This window comes from Giraffa tippelskirchi, chromosome 2 (assembly GCF_054371585.1).
Source record: "Giraffa tippelskirchi isolate mGirTip1 chromosome 2, T2T-mGirTip1v1.2.pri, whole genome shotgun sequence".
Classification (NCBI taxonomy): Eukaryota; Metazoa; Chordata; class Mammalia; order Artiodactyla; family Giraffidae; genus Giraffa; species Giraffa tippelskirchi.
This window is the reverse complement of record NC_137276.1, coordinates 137,484,812-137,508,632: the sequence shown is the minus strand read 5'-3', so window position 1 is coordinate 137,508,632 and position 23,821 is coordinate 137,484,812. Positions and strand designations below refer to the sequence as shown.

Genomic DNA, 23,821 nt, shown 5'->3' with positions numbered 1-23,821 from the left:
AAAAAACATCTAATCCAATGTTTTTAATTACCTAAATCTATGTATCTCAGCCCATGATTCCATCATCCTCCTGGTCCCTGGGCTTGAAATCTTATCATTGTCTTTATCTCATTAGTTCCTCCAAGCCAGTCATTCACTAACCCTGCTGATCCTTTCTCTGAAATGGCTTTTAGATGTTTTTCAATCCACATCAAGCACCTCAGTATAGATTTCTCATTATTGCACACCTGGATAACTGAAAGAGTCATCTTTCTGGCTTTATGCTTTCATTTCTATTATGATAATTCTCAAAATAACTCTCTTAGCCAGTGTTATCTCTACCTGTTTCTTTGGCCCAAGAATCCAGAACAATTTAATATACATCAAACTAAAGCCAAACTCTACAGCAAGCCTTGAAGCTGTGTATTACCTGTGTCACTACATCATTTGATCTGCCCTGAACTGATCCCTCCTACCCCAGCAAGATCAGCTTCTAAGTGTGTCTATCAATACACAATTCTTTCCTATGCCTGCTGCTTAGAGGCTAACTCTGTCTAATCATAACATCTTTTAAATTTCTTCATCAATACAGATCCTTATTTTTTTTCCCAAGAACTAGCTTATTTTACCCTACACTGATCATCCCCTAAGCACCCCCCACATAATGTTCCTCATACCGTGTTGTTCACCTACTGTTGTACAGACATGCTTAAAGGTTTTTGTGCTTACTTGCTAAGTTGTATTCGAATATTGCAGCCATGAAATTAAAAGACGCTTACTCCTTGGAAGGAAAGTTATGATCAACCTAGATAGCATATTAAAAAGCAAAGACATTACTTTGCCAACAAAGGTCCATCTAGTCAAGGCTATGGTGTTTTCAGTAGTCATGTATGGATGTGAGAGTTGGACTGTGAAGAAGGCTGAATGCCGAAGAATTGATGCTTTTGGACTATGGTGTTGGAGAAGACTCTTGAGAGTCCCTTGGACTGCAAGGAGATCCAACCAGTCCATCCTAAAGGAGATCAGTCCTGGGTGTTCATTGGAAGGACTGATGTCAAAGCTGAAACTCCAATACTTTGGCCACCTCATGCAAAGAGTTGACTCATTGGAAAAGACCCTGATGCTGTGAAGGATTGGGGGCAGGAGGAGAAGGAGATGACAGAGGATGAGATGGCTGGATGGCATCACCGACTCGATGGACATGAGTTTGGGTAAACTCCGGGAGTTGGTGATGGACAGGGAGGCCTGGCGTGCTGCGATTCATGGGGTCACAAAGAGTCAGACATGACTGAGCGACTGAACTGAACTGAACTGAGCTTGCAACCCCATGAACTGTAGTTCGCCAGACTCCTCTGTTCCTGGGATTTTCCAGGCAACAATGCTGTAGTGGTTTAAATTTCCTTCTCCATGGGATCTTCGCGACTCAGGGATCAAACCTGCATCTCCCATGTCCCATCCATTGCAGGTGGATTCTTTAGCTGCTGAGCCATCTTCTTCCTCAATTAGACTGAAAAACTATAAGTAAACAAGGCATGATGCTTTTCATAGAGTCAGACATGCGATACACAAGTGGTTGTAAATAGACAGCCTGTGGACTTAAATGGTCCTACTGAGATTCCATATATGGTATAGTTTTAAAAAGCTATAAAAAGTGAAAAAAGTGAAGTCATTCAGTCCTGTCCGACTCTTTGCGACCCCATGGACTGTAGCCTACCAGGCTTCTCTGTCCCTGGGATTATCCAGGCAAGAGTACTGGAGTGGGTTACCATTTCCTTCTCCAGGGGATCTTCTCGACCCAGGGATCGAACACAGGTCTCCCACATTGCAAACGGAGACTTTACCCTCTGAGCCACCAGAGAAGCCCTTAAAAACCTATAATTAGTTTTAAACATTTAAATATCCAGATATTTTACCTGAAACATCACTTTGAAGCTTATTTTAAAATGGAAATACATTCCATGCTGGACAGAATAATTGCCACCTTACCAATTTGCTCTTGTTTAGTCACTCAGTAATGTCTGACTCTTTTGTGACCCCATGGACTATAGCCTGCCAGGCTTCTCTGTCTGTGGGATTTTCCAGGCAAGAATACTGGAATGGGGTGCCATTATCTCCTCCAGGGGATCTTCCAAGCCCAGTCTTCTGCAGTGACAGATTCTTCACCACCAGCGAAGCCCTGACCCCACAAATATCCATGCCCTGATCTCCAGTACCTGTGAATATATTATATAGAAAGCAGGAATCAAGGTTCCGTATGGAATTAAGGTTGCTAATAAATGGATGTTAAAGTAGATTATCTTGGATTATCCAGGTGGACCCAACATAAGCATATGCGTCCTTTAAATATGGGAAAGGAAAGAAAAAGAATCAGGGTCAGAGTGGTACAGGGTGAGAAAGGCTTGATTGGTCACTGGTAACTTTGAGGATGGAAGGCAGCTAGGAGCTAAGAAATGCAGGCAGCGTACATAAGAGAGAAAAGGCAAGGAAAAAACTCTCCCCTAGAGCCTCCATATCACTGCCAACACCTTGACTTTAGCTCAATGAGACTCATTTCAGACTTCTCATCTCTAGAACTGTAAGAAAATAAATTTGTGTCCAAGTCACCAAGTTTGTGGCAATTTGTTACAGCAGCAATAGGAAACTGATACATATGCACACATGAGACCCCTGCTGCTGCACCAGAACAGTTCCATTTCTCCACATTTATTTCTTCTTCCTACTGTTGATATCATAAGCATTTGATTTCATGACACCTAAAACAGCCATTCAATGACTAGATGACCAAAAGAGATATTAATATTATTAGATCTAATATTAAAGGCAAAGGTTGTAATTTTTAAAAATAAAGGGTAATGGGAAAATGTGTTCACAATTGAATAAAATTTGTAGAATATTATATCTTCAAAACATAGCCCATAAAATTGGAAGTTTAAGGTATGGTTGTAGCTTTATGTGATAATATTATTGCTGAGTAGAAATATTTTGATGTACTACAGCAGGATTTCATTAAAGCTGGATAATTGTATCAAAGCACAATGTACAAGCATTATATGCTAGAGCAAATTTCAGAGAGAATTTCCAAGGCATCATAAACTTGAAACTAAAAGGAAAGTTGAGCATCACCACGGTTATCCACAGACAATTGAGCTAATTAAGCATGTGTTCCTCATCCTGTTATTTAAGAACATCTGATAGCAAGTGTTCTGCAAAATGAACAACTCCATATGTCGAATACTATCCATTTCTCTGTGCTTTACAAGTCTGAAAAGATATTACACAGTACTCTTTCCCAGACCCAATTCAGATGTTTAAAGCTTTTTATGATCATAGAATTGCTTTGTTTTATAGAGTAGTGTGAAAGTCTTTCAGAATATTTTGTGTTGTGATTGGTGAAATGATTATTTCAGAATTATTGCAACTTGAAAACAGGTAAAATAAATCTAGGCTGCAATGATTTTAAAACAAAATGGACTCAAAGATGTAAGATAGAAAACCAATAAGTCTCTGCTTTTACAAGCTGAATTTAACTGTGGTATCATTGTGACCCCAGAAAAAGCCTTCACCTCCATGTCTTAGCTGAATAGATGTTCCACCAGAGACTTCGCCAGGTACAGATACTGCCCTACCACTGAATTTTTTAGATAAAGATTCGGGTAACAATCACCGTTCAGACTCTTCTGAATTGTTTAAAGGCAAATTACGTGTCAGAGAGAGTACTGTTTTATACAACACTTCAGAGGATGTAATTTCATAAAGCTGTTTTAGCATTTCCTTTCCCCTACAAAAATTATTCTTTTGAAAAGTTAGACATGGTTTGTTTTTCTCGATGTAAGAATTTTTGTTGTTGTTGTTCAGTCAATAAGTCATGTCCAACTCTTTGCGACCCCATGGACTGCAGCACCCCAGGCTTCCCTGACCTTCACTATCTCCTGGAGTTTGCTCAAATTCATGTCTATCTAAACATTTCATCCTCTGCTGCCCCCTTTTCCTTTTGCCTTCAATCTTTCCCAGCATCAGGGTCTTTTCCAATGAGTCAGCTCTTCACATCAGGTGGCCAAAGGGACTCTCAAAGAGTCTTCTCCAGCACCACAATTTGAAAGTATCAGTTCTTTGGAGTTCAGTCTTCTTTATGGTCCAACGCTCACATCCATACACAACTACTGGAAAAACCATAGCTTTGACTGTATGGACCTTGGTCAGCAAAGTGATGCCTCTGCTTTTTAATACACTGTCTAGGTTTAATACGTTCTAAAGATGATGGAAGTCAAATAGATTTCGCAATGATGAAATTCCAATCTAATTTCCTTACTCAACTGTTCGGTCTTTAATTGCCACCGACTTGTTATTCTGCTTCTGATCTCTCTCTTAGAATGGCTGCCAATCAACCTGCTGGATATGAAGTTTCTAGGATGAAAATTCAACTTGTTCTCAAGCTGAAAGAATCTCTGCACTTGTGAACTTGTCAAAGTCAAATATGAACCCAAACAAATGATAGAAATTTTAAAAATTGCTGTTCCATGGCCATTTGGTACTAAATTGAATAAATTAGCCCAAGACCTGTTCTTGGAGTTCTGTGAAAGAATAACTGCTTGAGTTTTTTCTCCCTGCTGTGAATCCACTCTCTAAAATGGCTACTTTTGAAGCCATTAGCCTTTTCAATAATTAAATTTGAATCACCAAGGGAGACTCCAAATTCAAGTACAGAGCTAATATTCATTGAATCACTGCTTTCTGGCAAGCATTTCCCTAGGCACCTTAACAATGCTTTTTATTTAACAACTTTAATAGTTATTTATTATTATTCTCTCCAATTTTCAGATTAGAAGCTCAAGGTCCAAAGAAGTCACACAATCCAATGAAGTGGACAGAAAGCCATTCTGGCTCTTTGTTCTTTCCGTCACCTCCAGCCCAACCCCCAGACTGCCCATTTTTAAACTGCGGTGCTGTGAGCACCTCAGCCAGTTCCCCCACAAGCTGAAGGTGTCTTTGCTTGCATGATGTTGTTGGTTCATGAAATAATTTTTATTGTAAGTATTTTGTATTACAAATCTTTTAAAACAGTTTTACACACAATAACGTACTCTAATTTATCACCTCTAAAGAACTGCCATCTGATTTTGTTTTCAGGATATGAAGCAACTGTGGCTTCAATTATTTTTTGACTTTACACATTGATACGGTTTCTACATTTCTTTCACAATTATATGTTCTTGGTCAATATATGTTTCTCCTTTAATATCATTTTATTTGCCAAGGGGCTTCTGGAAGGCTCAATTCTTAGGAAAAGTGTAATAACACAGCTGGGTAATTAATTAGAAATATACTGTAATCAGCCTTTCCTGCTTTCTAATTTCCTTTTGCTTACAAGCATGATTTCTTTGACATGTACATACTCTGTAAAAGTTATTTGTTTATAATTTTCTCGTAACTTTATTACAATTTCTTATAATTCATACTTGTTGAAGGTAATGAGGAAAGCAAGGAAGGAAATGTCAAATCTCATCGCCAAAAATTTACTGTTACTATTATCTGTATATTCTAGTTGTCTCTTTTCTTTCACATAAATATTTTTTTTAAAGGAACAAAAAATACTATATGGTCTTTTACTCTTTGTTTTCATATAACTCATCAGGGATAGTATTCCATGTAATTAAATATTACCTGAAATGACCATTTTAATGCTCTCTTGGTATCCCAGTGTTTGAATAGAGCATAGGTCAATTAACCTGCTACGGTTGAAGATAAAAGCTGTTATCAAGTTTTAGCCATTCATTACAAAATGCAATCGCTGGGGAAAAGTGTAACGCTTCCTACGAAGGCTTTGCCCCCAGCAGCACTCAGGAGAAAACAACATCCCACAGCCCAACAGAGACTGGGAATTGTATTTACTTAAAATACTTGTCAATGTGATCATCCAAACAGTAGTTTTTAATTCACTGGTCTCCACACAGTCTCCTCCTCCTGTTTCATCTTGTCCACTCTGAGCTGCACCTCAGAGCAACAAAAGTGATTTGCAGTGAATAGCTACCAAAATACATTTTAGCAGCCCTTCCCGGACTTCAAAGTAGAGCAATAATGGAGCTAGCAGGCCTGCTGGCTCAATGAGGTGGACGGATTAAAAGAAAAACAGCACTTAGAAAAACAGATACTTTCGGGGAGAAGGAGGCACATATGACTCAGTGCACACCACGCACTCAGCTCACTTTCCTTTCTTTCCCGGAGCAGTGCTTTTACTGAATTGACAAAGAGGGCACAAGGTTCATAAATAGACTCTCTAACAGCACTTTCCCAGCACTTCAGTTCAATTATCATGAATTAACTTTAAAAACAGCATTAACTTTTCAGCATATACAATGTGCCCAAGAAAAACAACACACTTAGAAGTCCAATCTCTATTATTAAACCTTTTCCCCTTTTGTTGAAACCAGTAAATAGTCTTCAAGAAAGGATTTCTCATTCCACTGATGGGATGTCACTTGTTTTTAAAACTATGCCTAAGAGTATCTCTGGTTTGAGATGGCTGGCCGATCGGACAGCGCACATTTCAAGGGAAAAGTACAGTCCAATTCTGGGCAAAAAAGTAGATTAAAATAAGTGAAAGAAAAAAATCAGTTCCCTGGTCACACCACCTTGATGCTCTGAGTCCTCAGGTCTACTGGCTTGAATCTTAATAGCTCACCTGAAGATGATGAGCGATTAATTTATAATCCACAATAATAATGTGACAATTACACTGTGTATATTTCTAGAGTCAGACAAATTGTGCAATTCATTCACAGGCCCTCTTCTTGTCATCAGTGTACTTCAGAAAAAAAATGTGTAATTATGCCAACTCTCCAATTAGAAAGAATCATAGCAGAATCAGTTGAGAGGCTTTTTTCAAATTACACATCCTTGTAGCTTTCACTATTTCACCCAGATATATTAGCATCATCCAGGAATGTAGCATATGCCTCTGTTAGTAATACGATAGAAAGTGGTACCTCTATGCTGTGGTGAAACACACAAGGATGGCTCTCACAGTATCCAAACAAACAACCTGAGCTGTTTCATGGGTCATTCCAGTCACATTTTAGAAAGAGGTAATGCCAATAAATACTTACTGAATGCTTCTTATATGCTAGAAATGAAGTCAGGTTGTATTTAATTTATCCCTAACTATCCTATGGTGGTATCACTGACTTCACTTCAAATATGAGGATAGAGGATAGCGTTTCACAGTATTCCTAAGGATAAGTGGTTCACAACCAGCCAGACAGCATCCAACAGATGCCTCCCAACTCCAAATCAAGGATCAAATCACTTTTATGCTACAGAGACTTTTCTATTTGCCACTTATATTCACTAGAGAGGATTCTCTTCCCAAATTGAAGGTAAATTATTTCATTTTCTATATTACCAATCAACCAGAACACTTATTTTAACATTACCTCAAGAGGAATGAAGAATCTTATATTGGTGATATTTTAGTTAAAAACTGAGGATATCATCATCTTTTTTCCTGAGGTGTAGAAAATATCCCTATTTCCTATAATTCCTTAAAGTCCATCAGCAACATATGTGCAAAGTTCTCTTTTTTAGGTTACAATACATCTGCAGATTCAAATCTCATACATATTTAATCAATTCTTGTTACTATCTTTTTAACAGGTGACAATATTTAACTGAGTCTATTAATTCTATAGCCATATCTTCAGTGCTCAAACATACTGAAATTTCCAGGAAATCTGTTTGCAAAAATGTTTATCTTTAATCTTGTGGTCCTCTCTTTTGTATTAGAAAATGCAAAGTTTATTTAAAAAAAAAAAACAAAAAACTTGTATCCTGTCCAGTCAAGAAGAACATTGCAAAGGTAGGAAATGACAGTCTGAGAAATAGAAATCAATCCCCATGCTGGACCAAAGTGCCTCCACAACACTTAGCCAACAACTGAGGGACTACAGCAGCAGAGTTTTATAAAGAGGAAGAGTATAATAATCAGTATATACAATTTTATTTTACAAAAATAAAATTTATTGATGTCATTAGTTTAGAAGGAGTCAAAATTGATTTCTTAACTACCTCTATTTTATTCATTTTGGTAATTTATTGCATGCCAGTTAGGGAAAGAGATCCCAAGTATTTGGGTTTAGGATACTCTAGCAGCATGCATTAGATAATTTAGATTATGGTGAATGGGACATGTTAGAAGCTCTTTATCTTTTAAAATGAAAGACTTTCCCTCAGAAACGCATCTTAATACAGCAGTGATTTTTTTATTGTAATTACTATTACTAAGAATATCTCTCAATAGTCCTGGGGAATCATCTGTCCCTACTAATGAGTAGGACAGGACTCAGCTATTATATTTGCTACTTTGTAAGTCCCTGAGCTCAGTAAAGTGACTATAGGAAGCTTTCAAACTTTGTTACAAAAAAAGAGCATGGTTAAAGTTTGCTTTAATAAATTTTGATATTAATGTGGCAGCAAAAGCAAGATGAATACGCATATATCCTAATGAACTCAATGACTACAGCAGCATGCTAAAAACTACTTTACATAATTATGGAATTTTACTAAACTCTCTCAGGATGCACTCAAATTTCCCTCTCTTGTGAGAAGATACAAGGTTTATGGTCTTTAATCCCCCTAAATTCTTGCTCTATTCTATTCATCAGGTTCACTGGCAGCCTCATCCACTGGTTTTCAGACATGCCCATACTTGTAAGATCCCAGTTTGAGCACAGTATTCTTCAAACTGAGTTTCCCACTTTCCATTTTTGACCTTTAAAACATTTTTTTCATTCATTACATTTTTTTCCACACTTCCAGAGTAGGTGTAAGTATCTTGGATCTAGAAATTCTCCACTTGGAGTACCTTTGCATTAAAATTTGTGTATATATTTGAGGTACAGCACAACACACTCAACTACCTTCACAAAGGAAAAGTCTCTCCTCAGTTTCAGTAGTTACTCATGAGGAAAATCACATATGGATGATAAAAGATCATTTTTTACCCGAAGATCCCTTTCGGGTGCAGTGAAGTGAAAAGTTTAATATCATTAAAGGCTACTCCCTCTCATCCACCCAAGTTAGCAGTTCCACCAACATTCACCAGCACTTTATAATTTACACAGAGCTCATAACATGTCAGACCTTGCTGATCTCAGTAGGTTAAATGGCCTCTGGTGGCAGCAAGTGTACTCTACTCATTTTAAGAAACGTAGTTGTTAATAGCTGCCCTAAAATTCCTGGTTTGAATCTAATTGAACTATTTTTTGCCAGATATTTTCTCATAAAAATTAACAGAAAAAAATGCATGGCTTTCACCTAATGAGCAAGCTCATGGCAAGATGACATATCAACAGCTTTATTACTTTCAGGAAAAGTTGGGAAAGAGTTTAAAAGGGCAAAAAGACTGCTGAATGCCCTGTTTGGTGCATCTTTCTTGGTAACTTCTGCCTTTCATTGTTCTGGAGCTATTTGATAACCCTGTAAATTACTGAAAATATTGCAGATCATTCCTCTCTATAGAAATGCAAATGAAAAACGAGACCTGTGAAATGCAATTCATTATTGCCTCATGGGCAGAGCACTTTTGCATCTACTTGTACATTCATTTTTGCTTTCTTTATTGCTCAGATACATGTTTCTGTAAATTCTTCTTTGAACTAGTTGTAGCTCCTTGTTGGTTTACTCATTGAGTCAAATAAAATCTCTGACGTATGTTCAGTTTATCTTTGTATAAGAACTGTAATTTTATCTTTTTAAAAAGTGATACTTTAACAATACACTTCGAGTTTTTCTCTAGCCAGATCATTCAAGTATCTTCATAAACTTAAGAGGTTATCTTGAGGTTTTCCTCAGTGGCTCAGGGTAAAGAATCCACCTGCAATGCAGGAGACGTGGGTTAGATTCCTGAGCTAGGAATATCCCCTAGAGAAGGAAATGGCATCTCACTCTACTATTTCTGCCAGGGAAATCCCATGAACAAGGAAGCCTGGTGGGCTATACAGTCCATGGAGTCACAAAAAAAGAGTCGGACACGTCTTAGTGACTAAGCAACAACAACAGGTTATCTTAGAGACTTACTCACTTTTTCAGAGACATATTTTCTGACACTTAACTCTTAACAGTACCAGAATATAATAACTTAATACATATTAAGAAAATAAATTTAGAAAATGATGAAATAAAGTGTCTTTAAAATGTATGCTTTAAGCTACAAATGAGAGCTTGGAAATCAGTATTTTAAAAATCAAAATCACAAATACGAGAGGAAAAGATTTACTGCTACTCATGCTTGCTGGAAGGACATTTGCCAGCTTCATCTCTCCTATTTAAACACCAAACAGATTTGGATATTATGTTCTCCTTATTTCCTTTCTCTAAATCAAAAAGTATATTTCTAAGTTTTTCCTTTAGACACTGATCTTAGTGAGGAAAATCAGAATTCTTCAGCATCCAACACCAATGGTCTGGCTGTGAAAATTGTATATTGAGAAAATTTGCATAATAGGGAATGGATCTGTTTTTTAGAAACCTTCTGTATAAATAAATGCTAATCATCAAACTCCTAACCCATTCCCCAAACAACTATGCTGAGGATGATATCTGGCAAATTTCCAAAAGAGGAAATTAATACTTTGTTCATCGCTGCTTGAAGTATTCTCTCCTTGGAGCAGTTAACGTGATCTAACAGAGGTGATGGAGCTGCTGTGTGTGTGTTTAAGGCACTCATGTAACTATTCCCTCAGGTCCAGTTTCACCCATGCTAGAAATAAATCCATCATTGAAAATTTATTTAAAATTGGAACAGACTTTGCAACTTTATAAAGCACACAGAGCACAGCAAAGGTGCTGCACAAAACTTTTTCCAACTTGCTTCATTAAGCCAGTAAATCATAGTGGTCCTTCAGGAGATATAGAACTTTATTGGACACAGCCAGTAAGACTGAAGACAAGAGGGGTTTATAAGTGTGCTGAAAGTGTTGGCATATTTTCACTCTGAAAATATCTATTAAAAGTTTTCAAATTCATGTAAAAACTTTAGCACAGACACATAAATATTAAACCACAGTACTACTTCTATATTTTATTACTTATTTCATCAAAAGGAGTTTTTGAAGGTCTCTGTCTAATCTCCAGACAATGAAATTACTACAATTAATCTTTACAATAAGAAATGGTTTTAACATATACTTGTGAATGGCCTTGGGAACCATAATTTAAAAATAAATTTGATGAATGATGAGGCTTTTCAGAAACCACACATTAAAGCCAAACACTAGTGTTAACCGCTTCATTGCTTAACATGAGATATTAGACTAGAAACAGGAAAAACAGTAACTCTGTAGGAGAAATGGTTAGTCATAAAATGTTAGATATATAATTTCATTTCTACATATTATTACATATCATTTCTAAGCAGAAGAAGAGAATGTTGTCTTTCACCAGGAGGTGGAAAAGGTGTCTCTATGCTTCATGCTCTCTGTTTTAGATGAGCAGTCTCTCTGAACACTAAGTCATGAAGCATTTCAGAGGCAGTCGACCTCATTAGGCAAAACTTAGAGAAGGCAGTAATGACTCAAGACATGAATATACTAGGCTTCATTTTCTGGGATTATAAACTTTAATTAACAGAAACTATCCAGCAGAAACGATAGCTACCTAACACATAAGAATGTACCTAGGAAAAAAAAATCCAAGACAACAAACACTCCTTTTGCTAACTCTCTATGCAGAGATTATCATAAATTGCAGACAAGGGTTATAGTTTTTGGCCTAATCTATTTATTCTGTAAGAAGTGGAGTTGTCCTTGGCTAATTAACATAGGCAAATTCAATATTGAAATACAAAGATTATGTGAATTTCGATGGAAACAATTTCAATTTGACCTGTTTGCTATTTGCTTGATAGGAAAAAAAAAAAATGTAGTTAACCTCTTTAAGTATAATTAAAGGAAAACTCAGTTCGTATTTTAAAAAACGGGCTTTGTCTGAGTTCAGGAGCTATGTTTACTGACCTGTACCCCCACACTTAAGGTAGTCTTTCTTTTCTGGCCCATAAGGAGTGACATCAAAGAGCACAGAAGATTTAGAGAAAGAAGAAGACATGAAATTAGCTATTCCTTCTTTGATCTCCTTTCCTGATAATTATCAAGTTATAGGGCACAGTTACTTTGTTCTTATTACAAAGAGAACCATTTATCAAGGTCAGTAAAAAGAATGAATAAGTTACATACTGAAAAATAAAGTAAGAAAGTGAAATTAAGAAATGATTATAAAGTTGACATTTCAACTGATGGAAGGAGGTTAAGAATCCAAGAGCAACAGTGCTACGTACATTGTTTCAAAATACCTCAAATGAATCAGAAGATCACACTGTTCCAGGTGTGATTCTAATCACTGTATTTATAGCATTTATGAAAAAGCTATTTCACTGTAGCTAAAAGATACCCATTTGAATTGAATCTCAACATCCAAAACTATGTGGTTTACATACATTCCATAACATTTAGCAAAGAAACATCACATTAGTAAAAGAAATGAAAATTAAAGTAACTCCAGAGTTTTAGATGAGTCCAGAAAAAGGGATGATAAAGATTTTCTCATCAAATCTATATTAAGAAATTGTGCTTTCAAAAGTGTATAGTGGTTTCTGTAAAATCTAGGAAATCATATAAAGCAGACTAGTTTAAAGGATAAACAGTTAATTTAACATGTTTTTAGTCCTATAAAGTGAAAATTTATTACATTACTTGGATATATGTTTTAACTCACAGAAATCCTCTAAAACTACTTAACCGACCTCCTAGCATTTTCAATCATAAGATTCCATTAATAAGCTCAATTTATTTAAGTATTTTTACACTTAAAAGTGAATTAAAGTTTCTTGCCACCTTTCACCACAATCAAAGGGAACTGGGTTTGAAATAAACTCAATTTGAATTCTGTTAGTGTATACTATTATTGGCTGAAAAATCAGAGCTTAGATGGTTGCTTAAACTCAATACATAAAATGTTATCACAAACAATAACATAATATTAATAATCTCATTAACACTGGAAACTTGTGATGACCTCAGAGCCCATGCCATAGAATTATCCATGGGTTTGTACTTTAAAATAGTACATTTGACAGTTCAAGTAATTAACTTTGTTTGGATAAAACTCTTCTCCATCATCAAAATAGAAATACACACAAAAATTAACAGAGTTAATCATCTTCTAAGCTAATGGGGGGAGAGATCTTATCATGCATGCTACTTTCTAGAATTTTTCAACTCTTCCTAACTGCTACAAGTTCTGACTAAAATTCTTACAGATATAATCATAACTTTACAAACAGAAGCATGTGGTTTTCTTCAGAATTAGAAATTTTTATTAAGAGTAAAACTATCAAATCATTGGTGTTCAAGTCATTAATAAGTTAATCGGGCAAATAACTATTAAATATTTACAGCAGTGAAAGTACACTCTAATATAGACTTCTTAAAATTATTTTTTCATAATACATGGTCAACACAGGACATTTTAAAAAGTATAATCACATTGTTGTTCAGTCACTAAGTCATGTCCAACTCTTTGTGACCCCATGGAGAGCAGCAGACCAGGCTCCCCTGTCCTTCACTATCTTTCAGAGTTTTTTCAAATTCATGTCTATTGAGTCGGTGATGCTATTTAACCAACTCATTCTCTGCTGCTCCCTTCTACTTTTCCCTTCCATCTTTCCCAGCATCAGGCTCTTTTCCAATGAGTGAGCTCTTAGCATCAGGTGGCCAAAGTACAGGAGCTTCAGCTTCAGCATCAGTCCTTCCAATGAATATTCGGACTGATTTCCTTTAGGATGGACTGGTTGGATCTCCTTGCTGTCCAAGAGACACTCAAGAGTCTTCTCCAGCACCCCAATGCTAACACATCAGTTCCTCAGCACTCAGGCTTCTTTACGGTTCTACTCTCACATCCATACATGACTACTGGAAAAACCATAGTTTTAACTATTCAGACCTTCACTGGCAAAGTGATGTTTCTGCTTTCTAATATGCTGTCTAGTGGCTCAGACTGTAAAGAATCTGCATGCAATGCAGGAGACCTGAGTTTGATCCCTGAGTCGGGAAGATCCTCTGGACACGGGAATGGCTACCAACTCCAGCATTTTTGCCTGGAGAATCCCCACGGACAGAGGAGTCTGGCGGGTTACAGTCCATGGGGTCACAAGAGTCAGACATGACTGACAGACTAACACTTTCTACTTTCACTGGTTTGTCATCACTTTCCTTCCTAGATATAATCACAGTACACAAGTGACCAGACTGTAACTTATTTTATTTTGGATAATAAATCAGAAATTGTAGGCAATTCATGAATTTCCCTTAAAGGAAAACTTAAGGGAATTTTCATTTTGAAAGGGTCTATTTTGCAAGCCGTTTAGTTAATCAGGGATTTGGTTGGTGCCTTTCCATTGTTGTTGGGAAACCTGCATTAGATTGAGGGGATGGGAGTTCTTGGTAGAGTTAATAGTTCTACTGGCAGGATTGTACCTTTGCAAAGTTAGAAAATATCTTGTCTCCTAAATCCACATTTGGTTTACCCTATGATCAAATTTATCTTTAGGACATGGTGTATTCTCAGGCAAACATGCAGTCACAAAGAAATTGGGAGAGTCAATCCTGGCAGGTAGGATGTATCTTCCTGATTGGCCTCTATCACTTTATAGGTGTGGCATTGGAGAAGACTCTTGAGAGTCTGATGGCTTCACCTACATCTGGAGGCACTTTCCTCTGGGGTGCTAGGAAGAGAAGAGCCCCAGTGTTGGCCACAGTAGTCATGAGATGGCAGCCAGCCCCTGCGGAGATCTCACGACATCCATTAAGCAGCAAGATCAAGACACAAAGATGTGAACAAAGGTCAGAGAAGGACCTGTTACAGAGCATGAATAGATCTGATCACCTAAGCTCTCAGAAATAGTTTAAGGGCTTGCTTGCTGGCCAGTTGGTTGGTATATACAAATAACATGCAATCATATTTTAGGCTGGTGAGGCTGATGGCATATGGGAATGCATATGTAAATGTGTCACTATATCTACTTCCAGTTTTGTATTCTGCTTTTGCGTTTAACATATGAGCCTCTGTATATATCACTAAACTGTCAGTATTCTACTGGTTGTATAATATTCCTCTGTGTGATTACTACAAACTAACCATTTCTATTTATTGAGGATTTAAGTTGTTTTTTATTTGCTATTAAATAATTGTGTTATGCATATCTTTGTATATGTATATTTTTCTGCAACTGTGAGTTTTCTTACCTGAATCAGAATTACTGATTCTGCCTAAAGAGAGGAAGGATGTTATCCCAAGTCTACATCTAGAACAGGAAATACTGATATCCAGGGAGATGAAACAGAAATTTGGCTGTCTATAATACTGTCTGCCCCTTCAAGGATCACTGACTTGTTGTGGTGAAGGGACTGGCATAACTCAATGAAATTATGAGCCATGCCATGCAGGGCCACCCAAGACGGATGGGTCATAACAGAGAGTTCTGACAAAATGTGGTCCACGGGAGGAGGGAATGGCAAACCACCCCAGTATACTTGCCAGATGTCCAAGCTGAGTTTAGAAAAGGAAGAGGAACTAAAGACCAGATTGCCAACATTCGCTGGATTATAGAAAAAGCAAGGGAATTTCAGAAAAACAACTATCTCTATTTCATCGACTACTAAAACCTTTGACTGTGTAGATCATGACAAACTGTGGAAAGCTCTTAGACAGATGTGAATACCAAACCATCTTACCTGTCTCCTGAGAAACCTGTATGTGGATAAAAAAGCAACAGTTGGAACCCTGTATGGAACAAATGATTGGTTCAAGATCAAGAAAGGAGTACGACAAGGATGTTTGCTGTCACCCTGCTTGTTTAACTTATACACTGAGCACATCATGAGAAATGTCATGCTGGATGAGTTACAAGCTAGAATCAAGATACCCGTGAGAAATATCAACAATCTCAGATATGCGGATAATAACACTCTAATAACAGAAAGTGAGAAGGGACTAAAGAGCCTCTTGATGAGGGTGAAGGAGGAGAGTTAAAAGAGCCAGTTAAGACTAAATATTTAAAAAAAAACTAAGATCATGGCATCAGGCCCCATGTACTGAATGGCAAATAGAAGGGGAAAAGGTAGAAGTAGTGACAGATTTCCTCTTGTGCTCCAAAATTAGTGCAGATGGTGACTGCAGACATGAAATCAGAAGACAACTGCTTCTTGGCAGGAAAGTGATGACAAACCTAGACTGGATGTTGAAAAGCAGAGACATTACTCTGCCAACAAATGTCCCTACAGTCAAGACTATGGTCTTGCCTGTGGTCATGTACAGTTGTAAGAGCTGGACCATAAAGAAGGCAGAGTGCCAGAGAATTGATGCCTTCAAACTGTGGTGCTGGAGAAGATGCCTGAAAGTCCCTTGGACAGCAAGGAGATCAAACCAGTCAACCTTAAGGGAGATCAACCCTGAATATTCACTGGAAAGAGTGAAGTTGAAGTTGAAGCTCCAGTATTTTGGTCATCTGACGTGAACAGATGACTCATTGGAAAAGTCCCTGGTGCTAGGAAAGACTGAGGGCTGAAGGAGAAGAGGGCGTCTGACAATGAGATGGCTGGACGGAATCACCAGTGCAATGAGCATGAACTTGGGCAAACCCTGGGAAATGGTGAGGGACAGGAAGGCCTGGCATGCTGCAGTCCATGGGGTCACAAAGAGTCAGACACAACTGGGTGACTGAGCAACAACAACACTGTCTGAAAGGGGAACTCAGCATGGAAGCAACTTCTTATCCCCTGATAGCATGGAGTGTCCCTTATTTCTGTTTCTGCTGCATTGTCCTGAGTTTCCCCTCAGAGACATTTATTGGATTTCTTGTGACTCTTCTCCCCTCAGATTGGTTTTCCAGTGATTCCAGCCTTCTTGCATGAACCCAAGCCCCATATTAAGACCAACTTTCTTCTCCTTCCATGTAACTAGAATAGTTTCTATTTTACTTAGTCAAAATCACACACTAAAGAATCTGCCTGCAATGCAGGAGAGCCAGGTTTGATCCCTGGGTTGGGAAGATATCCTGGAGAAGGGAATGGCTTCTTGCCAAGTATTCTTACCTGGAGAAGTCCAAGGACAAAAAGCCTGGTGGGCTACATTCCATGGGGTTGCAAAGAGTTAGACATGACTGAACGACTAACACTTTGACACTAAGCACATTATTGATTTTATATGGGTCCATGACAAGTCCAATCATTTATGGGCAGAGAGGGGTGAGGTCTTATATTTGATAAAGTTGTTACTACCGATTGTTCTGCCTCATTCTGATTCTGCTAAAAGGCAAAATTGAGTATCAATTTAAATTGGATAGAATGCTTATTAAATTCTGTCTTTGGATATAAAGACATAGTATTCTCCATGTGTTTGAATCTATGAAAAAGAAATCTACAAATATTTGTTGAAAGATATGTGCCACATATTACACATAAGAGCAGTAACTGGATTTTTCATACAATTTAGAATAAACACTTTATCGTGATTATTATTAGTAGTATATATAAAAATATAACTATTTTTGTTTTACCATAGACTTAAATTCCCTTATGCCACTTCTGTGAATTTTCGTAATGATTCTGTTAGATTTTATAGATAAAGAATTACGCTATCCTCATATGATGTTAATCACATAACTCTTTTTCAATAATTGTATCTCCATGCTTGGTCTCTTGTTTGAGCTCCAGAACTGGATAATCAACTGATCACTTGAACCTCCACTAGAATACTTATTAAGCATGCATCAAGTGCTGTTCCCATTCAAGCTCCTCACAGTGCTTTCTTTCTCATTAAAGATAGCATCATCTATCTAATTGTTTAGGCCCAACACACAGGAGTTACCCTAGGTTTCTCTTTGATTCCTCATATCTTACTACCAAGCCATCATTCTGATGGCTGTTAGTTATCCTTCAAATTACACCCCAGTTGAACCACTCTCATTGTTTCTAACTATCTTATCTCAAGTCACCATTATTTCTCACCAGAATTACAGTAATAAAGCTTCCTATCTGGCTTCCCTCTTTTCCCATCCTCTTTCCTCCACCCATCAAACAGAGCAGCCAAGGTGATTCTTCGCAGATGTAAACAGATCAAGATACACTCCTGCTTAACATCACCAAATATCACTTGTTAAAAATCAGAATTTTCTATACTCTAGCTAAGGAAAGACTTCTAAGATGACACAAGGAGTGGCAAAACTATGAATTGTGAAGCACCAGGCCCGCCCCTTGTAGGGAATGTGTCTGGAGGAAAGAGATTGCTCAGCCAAAAAAGAAAAAAAGGGAGATGGAGCAAATTCTGGTGTCATCTGGTTTCTCTGATCTTGATATTCCTGGTGCCAGATGTGTGTGTGTTCTCCTTCCCATTACTTGACTACTTAGGCTAATACAATCTACACCTCTGCCTGAGTGATTCTGAATTGGGTTTTTCTCACTTGATGGAAAACCATTCCAATCAATGTGTAATACTACAGGATGAACTTTAAAATCAAACACATAAAGCCTTTTCATTCTCTTCTTGAGTAAATTCTAACAAGTAATAGTTTTTCTTTAAAATAATAGAATCTATTTTGGATAATACATAAAAGCAAAACATCTAGATAGTGTATTCATTTCTGGTTCTGCTTCTTGTCCCAGGATCAGGTCCAGCACTATTCAGGTTTCTGGCACCTACTGACCAGGTGGCATAAGTGTAGCAGCAGCAATGAAAGTAGCCAAGGATTGAGGTCATTAACTACCGGTTCTCCAGGACCAGCAGCAGAGACCAACAACAATATGACAACAGTAAGACAGAAGCTGGAGGACCAAGGCCCATAACTGATGGGCTTGGAGTTGCAGAATTGGGATGGAATAAAAGACAAGAATGAACCTGTATCAAAGGGCTCAGAAAGTTGATCAGAGGAAATAGATCTAGACTCAGTTCAGTTCAGTCACTCTGTCGTGTCCGACTCTTTGCGACCCCATGAATCGCAGCACACCAGGCCTCCCTGTCCATCACCAACTCCCGGAGTTCACCCAAACCCATGTCCATCAAGTCAGTAATGCCATCCAACCATCCCATCCTCTGTCGTCCCCTTCTCCTCCTGCCCCCAATCCTTCCCAGCATCGGTGTCTTTTCCAATGAATCAACTCTTCGCGTGAGGACTGGGGACTCATAATTTCAGCCATAGTAAACAGTAAGGGTAACGGTATGTACATCATTAATAAATAGCACTCTGAATAGGGCTTTAACCAAGTTAACAGGTATTCAGAGACACATCAACATATTTTGTTCTTGTAAGTATTACGAGTATTAAACTCTGAATCTTAATCACTAAGAGTCCCAGTTCTGGACTTTTAGAATTAGGATGGCATGGCTGATGCAAAACATCTTGGATTATGATTATTGTGTCCTTTGATGTTGTACTTGTAGATTAATTCTAGAAGGCTTTTCATCTGATTCTTGGGCTTAAATGACAATAAAAAGAATTTAGGCTAATGATGAAAAAATCTTTTTTGACAGTTTCAGTTATTAAACACTGAAATAAGTTATAAAAGAGATTACTGAATCATTTTCTCTCAAAGCCTAAAAGAAAGCATAGATTCTCATCTCACTGGGATGACTTAATAATAGCGGCTTTTATTGGAGGCACATGGAGGACTGAGTAACTGCCAAATTCCTTCAAATTTGATGATTCAAAGCCTATACAATTCAAATGAGACTGAATTATATGACAAAGTTCTTCACAGGTACCAGAAATTTACATCTAGAAGTCACCCTAGAGTACTCAATCACTTCTGTATTCTCATTTCTTCTTTTTTATTTTATTTTTTAAACTTTTATTTAAAAAAAAAAATTATTGGAGTATAATTGGCTGGAGAAGACTCTTGAGAGTCCCTTGGAGTAGAAGGAGATCAAACCAGTCAATCCTAAAGAGATCAACCTTGAATATTTACTGGAAGGACAGATGCTGAAGCTGAAACCCCAATACTTTGACCACCTGATGTGAAGAGATGACTCACTGGAAAAGACCCTGATGCTGGGAAAGATTGAGAGCAGGAGGAGAAGGGGACAACAGAGGATGAGATGGCTGGATGGCATTATTGACTCAATGGACATGAGTTTGAGCAAGCTCCGGGAGATAGCGAAGGACAGAAAAGCCTGTTATGCCCCAATCCATTGGGTCGCAAAGAGTCAGACATGACTGAGTGACTGACTGAACAAAAATAGTTGATTTACAATGTTGTGTTAGTTTCAGATGCATAATAAAATGATTCAGTTAAACATATATACATATTCATTCTTTTTCAGATTATTTTTCTTATATAGGTTATTACAGAGTATTGAGTAGCATTCCATGTACTATACAGTAGGTCCTTGTTGGTTATCTATTTTATATATATTAGTGTGTTTGTTAATCCCAAGTTCCTGACTTACACCTTCCCTCCATGTTCCCCATTATGTAAGCCTGGTTTGTTTTCATATCTGTATGTATTTTCATTTCTAACTCAAAACTATATTTAGGATTGGAAGAAAGAAGGAAGTAGAAATAAACAAAGAAGAAGAAATACAAGGATATTAATTACATTCTCTGTATTTACCTACCTGGAACTATCAGAATTAGAAGTTATATGTCATGAGCACAAATTACAAATACTGTATGCTGCTGCTGCTAAGTCGCTTCAGTCGTGTCCGACTCTGTGCAACCCCATGGATGGCAGCCCACCAGGCTCCCCTGTCCCTGGGATTCTCCAGGCAAGAACACTGGAGTAGGTTGCCATTTCCTTCTCCAATGCGTGAAAGTGAAGTCGCTCAGTCATGTCCGACCCTTAGCGACCCCATGGACTGCAGCCTACCAGGCTCCTCCCTCCATGGGATTTTCCAGGCAAGAGTACTGGAGTGGGTTGCCATTGCCTATATAGGCTTCTACAATTCTGCCTGTGGTTATCATTCCTTGTATTGTTCTATATAAAGCACTATCACAGTGGCACAATTCTTACTTTGAATTTAATAATAAGCAATAGAGTTCTCTTTTGGGAAGACAGAAAAAAACTCTCTAAACATACAAAAAAATAGAAAAACTAAAATGTTGCAACTTACCTAAAATCACCCAAGACTATTCAAAAAAAAGTTTAAGTATCATTTGCTTTAATGTTTATCTATAACATGTGTAAGAATTCCATGTGTTTTTTTAATGGAAATTAAGATAATTTTTTATTAGTTTGTGGAAACTATTAGGTTTTCCTAGCAATATTTTTTTCTCAGACCCTGGCTTCATTTTTTCTTTTTTATATACTCTTAGTGTTTAAAAGTTTATTCTTAAAGGTATATCACATCTATAACTGAGATTTTGATCTTATCGATTTAGTGACTGAATGGAGAAAGATAAAATCTAAGTTTAATAATATCAGTGAAGGAAATGCTTGAAACATGTGAATTGCTTTGAGACTTAAATATTACGTTGGATCACAGAGATAATATAAATGCAAAGGCAAAAACTGGAAGAAAAGGGATTTTTAAGAAAAATAATTTCAAATTCTCCATGAAACTACCCAACAAATTATAAAAGATACATTGCTTTCTGGAAGTAAAAAAAAAAAAAAAAAAAAAAAGCAAGAAAGAAATAAAGGGAAGAAAGAGGGGAGGAAGAAAAGAAGAGAGGAAGGAAGAAAAGGAAGATGCTGATACAGCTTGAATCACTGAAATTTTAGGAACAAAAATATAATTTGTTTAGCAACTTTAATATACAGTATCATCATTGATGACTACTTGGAAGCAGACAAATGACTAGTAAATCTTAAGTACACAAGCTGCCTGAGAACATGCCATTGTAGTGGCAATACATAAAGCACCACACTGAAATGGCACATTACTCTGATTCAGTGCTTGCTGTCGGTTTCACAAAGATACATGTACAACCAAAGGCGATATATGAGTGATTCTAGAGTTATATTGAAGAGATGCTGAGCAAATATACACAGCTATATAAATCCACTCTCATCCGTAGATAATTTAGAGACAGAAATAAACCATTTTATTATAACGCAATGTAGCTACTCTCGGTACCATAAAGACAATAAACATCAAAAAGACACTCTGAATGGCTCTATGAAGTCATAATGGAAATAACTTTCATATGGAAAATGCTCAAGCACTGTTTTCAAAGATTAATTCACTTGAAATTGATTTATTTAAAACCATTTCCAACTCCTGCATCCTGACATGCTTGGTTCCTGGTCATTAAGCAGTGAACCCTTTTGATGTTAGACCACATAATCACATTAGTAAAACTGAAACGTACAGCAAAGAATTTTATTTTAAAAAGTATAACTGCCAAGAGAAGATGGAAATTAAAAGCATTTCTACCCAATCACTGAGAATTGTACTCTCAGTAATTTCCTGGATTAAAGTGCCCACAACTACAATATCTCTGTACCAGCATTTTAAATAAAGCAAGCATCATTCTATTACCACTAGCAGCTAATAAACACAGAAGTTTGTTGTTAAGTAAAATAAATCAGTTATTATAAATAAGTTGATTCAGGTCTATGAAATGTTATCATAGAATTATAGCCAAGAGGTGGACTTCAGGTCAGGCCAGTGCAGTTACCTTGTTTTGTCATTTCCTCACTGTGTAAGTTCTTGGAAACACTATATAAAGTTTTGTAAGCCTCAGTTTTCTCATCATCAAAATGGGAGACAATTGCATTTACATTATAGGTTTTTTGTGGGAACTGAATACAGTAACAAGTGCGGAATACTGATGGCAAAGACTTACGCAGACATAGCCCCAAATAAAAACCTTTAATATGACAATTATTATTATGAACCAAATTTTTCTATCATATAGGAAAAGTAACAGAATGTCATTGGTCTGCTTATGAGTGAAATGGGTAATAACTAAAATGCAAGGTTCCACAGTAAACTTTATAGTTTCTTTCTTTAGGAGTTCTTTAGTAACCAAGGGGTAAAGCTACCCTACTCTAAAGAGAACGTGGGGAGACAAGAGAAGGGGGGAAAGAAAAAATGTAAAGCGAGGAAGGAAATATTTACCAAGAATCTGTGCAGCCCCTGTGTCAGGCACTCATATATGATTTCACTTAATCCTTGGATCAATTTGGTGAGATACTCATTTCATGCATGAAGGGTCTCAAGGAATACCTTGGATTTTAACACATGCCCCTTCCTCTATCCAATGGTGCTTCCAGAAAATAAGCTATAAGTATGGAATACTAATAGTAGCAAGAAAACTATGTCAGAGGAAGTTTTGAAGATCACACGTCTTACATTTAATGCCAGAGGACAATCCATCCCCTGATACAGTCATAATTCTAGTAACATTAAGCTACTGCAGCTTTGGTGCTGCTGCGCTCAGTCGTATCTCGCTATTTGCGACCCCATGGACTGTAGCCCACCAGGCTCCTCTGTCCATGGGATTGTCCAGGCAAGAATCCTGGAGTGGGTAGCCATTTCCTCCTCCAGGGAAATCTTCCCAGCCCAGGGATCAAACCAGCATCTCCTGCATTGCAGGCAGATTCTTAACAACATGAAGGCCTCTGCTAAAGAATTAACTTTAGGATAAGATTGCAAAGGGAAGTTCCATTTTTAAAAGCACTGTATTTCCACAAGAGATGATGTTTAACAACAACAAGAAAAGATAGGTAGGAGAAAGATTCTCAAACAGTGTTCTACAAAGTGTTCCATAGATGATATGCTAGATTCTTGTGGTATCTGCTAGGGCAAATTTCCTAAAAAGCTGCTGGTCAAGCTTCACTTTCTGGAATATTTATTG

General features: G+C 37.3%; 1 protein-coding gene across 4 annotated transcripts in view; it reads right to left on the bottom strand.

The window, feature by feature from the left end:
* Window positions 1–23,821, bottom strand: part of LOC145538556 (EGF-like and EMI domain-containing protein 1) — a 349,065-nt gene that overhangs the window by 113,349 nt on the left and 211,895 nt on the right. For 2 of the 4 annotated variants that reach the window (XR_014077012.1, XM_081570760.1), the window contains exon 5: window positions 9,307–9,847. The exons of the other annotated variants lie outside the window; for them this stretch is intronic. Coding sequence is in view for 1 of the 2 variants with exons in the window: in XM_081570760.1 (XP_081426886.1) it covers window positions 9,805–9,847 (43 nt within the window). In the remaining variant the exon portion in view is untranslated. Of the gene's footprint in view, window positions 1–9,306; window positions 9,848–23,821 lie in introns of those variants that run through there. 4 annotated transcript variants of the gene reach the window in all.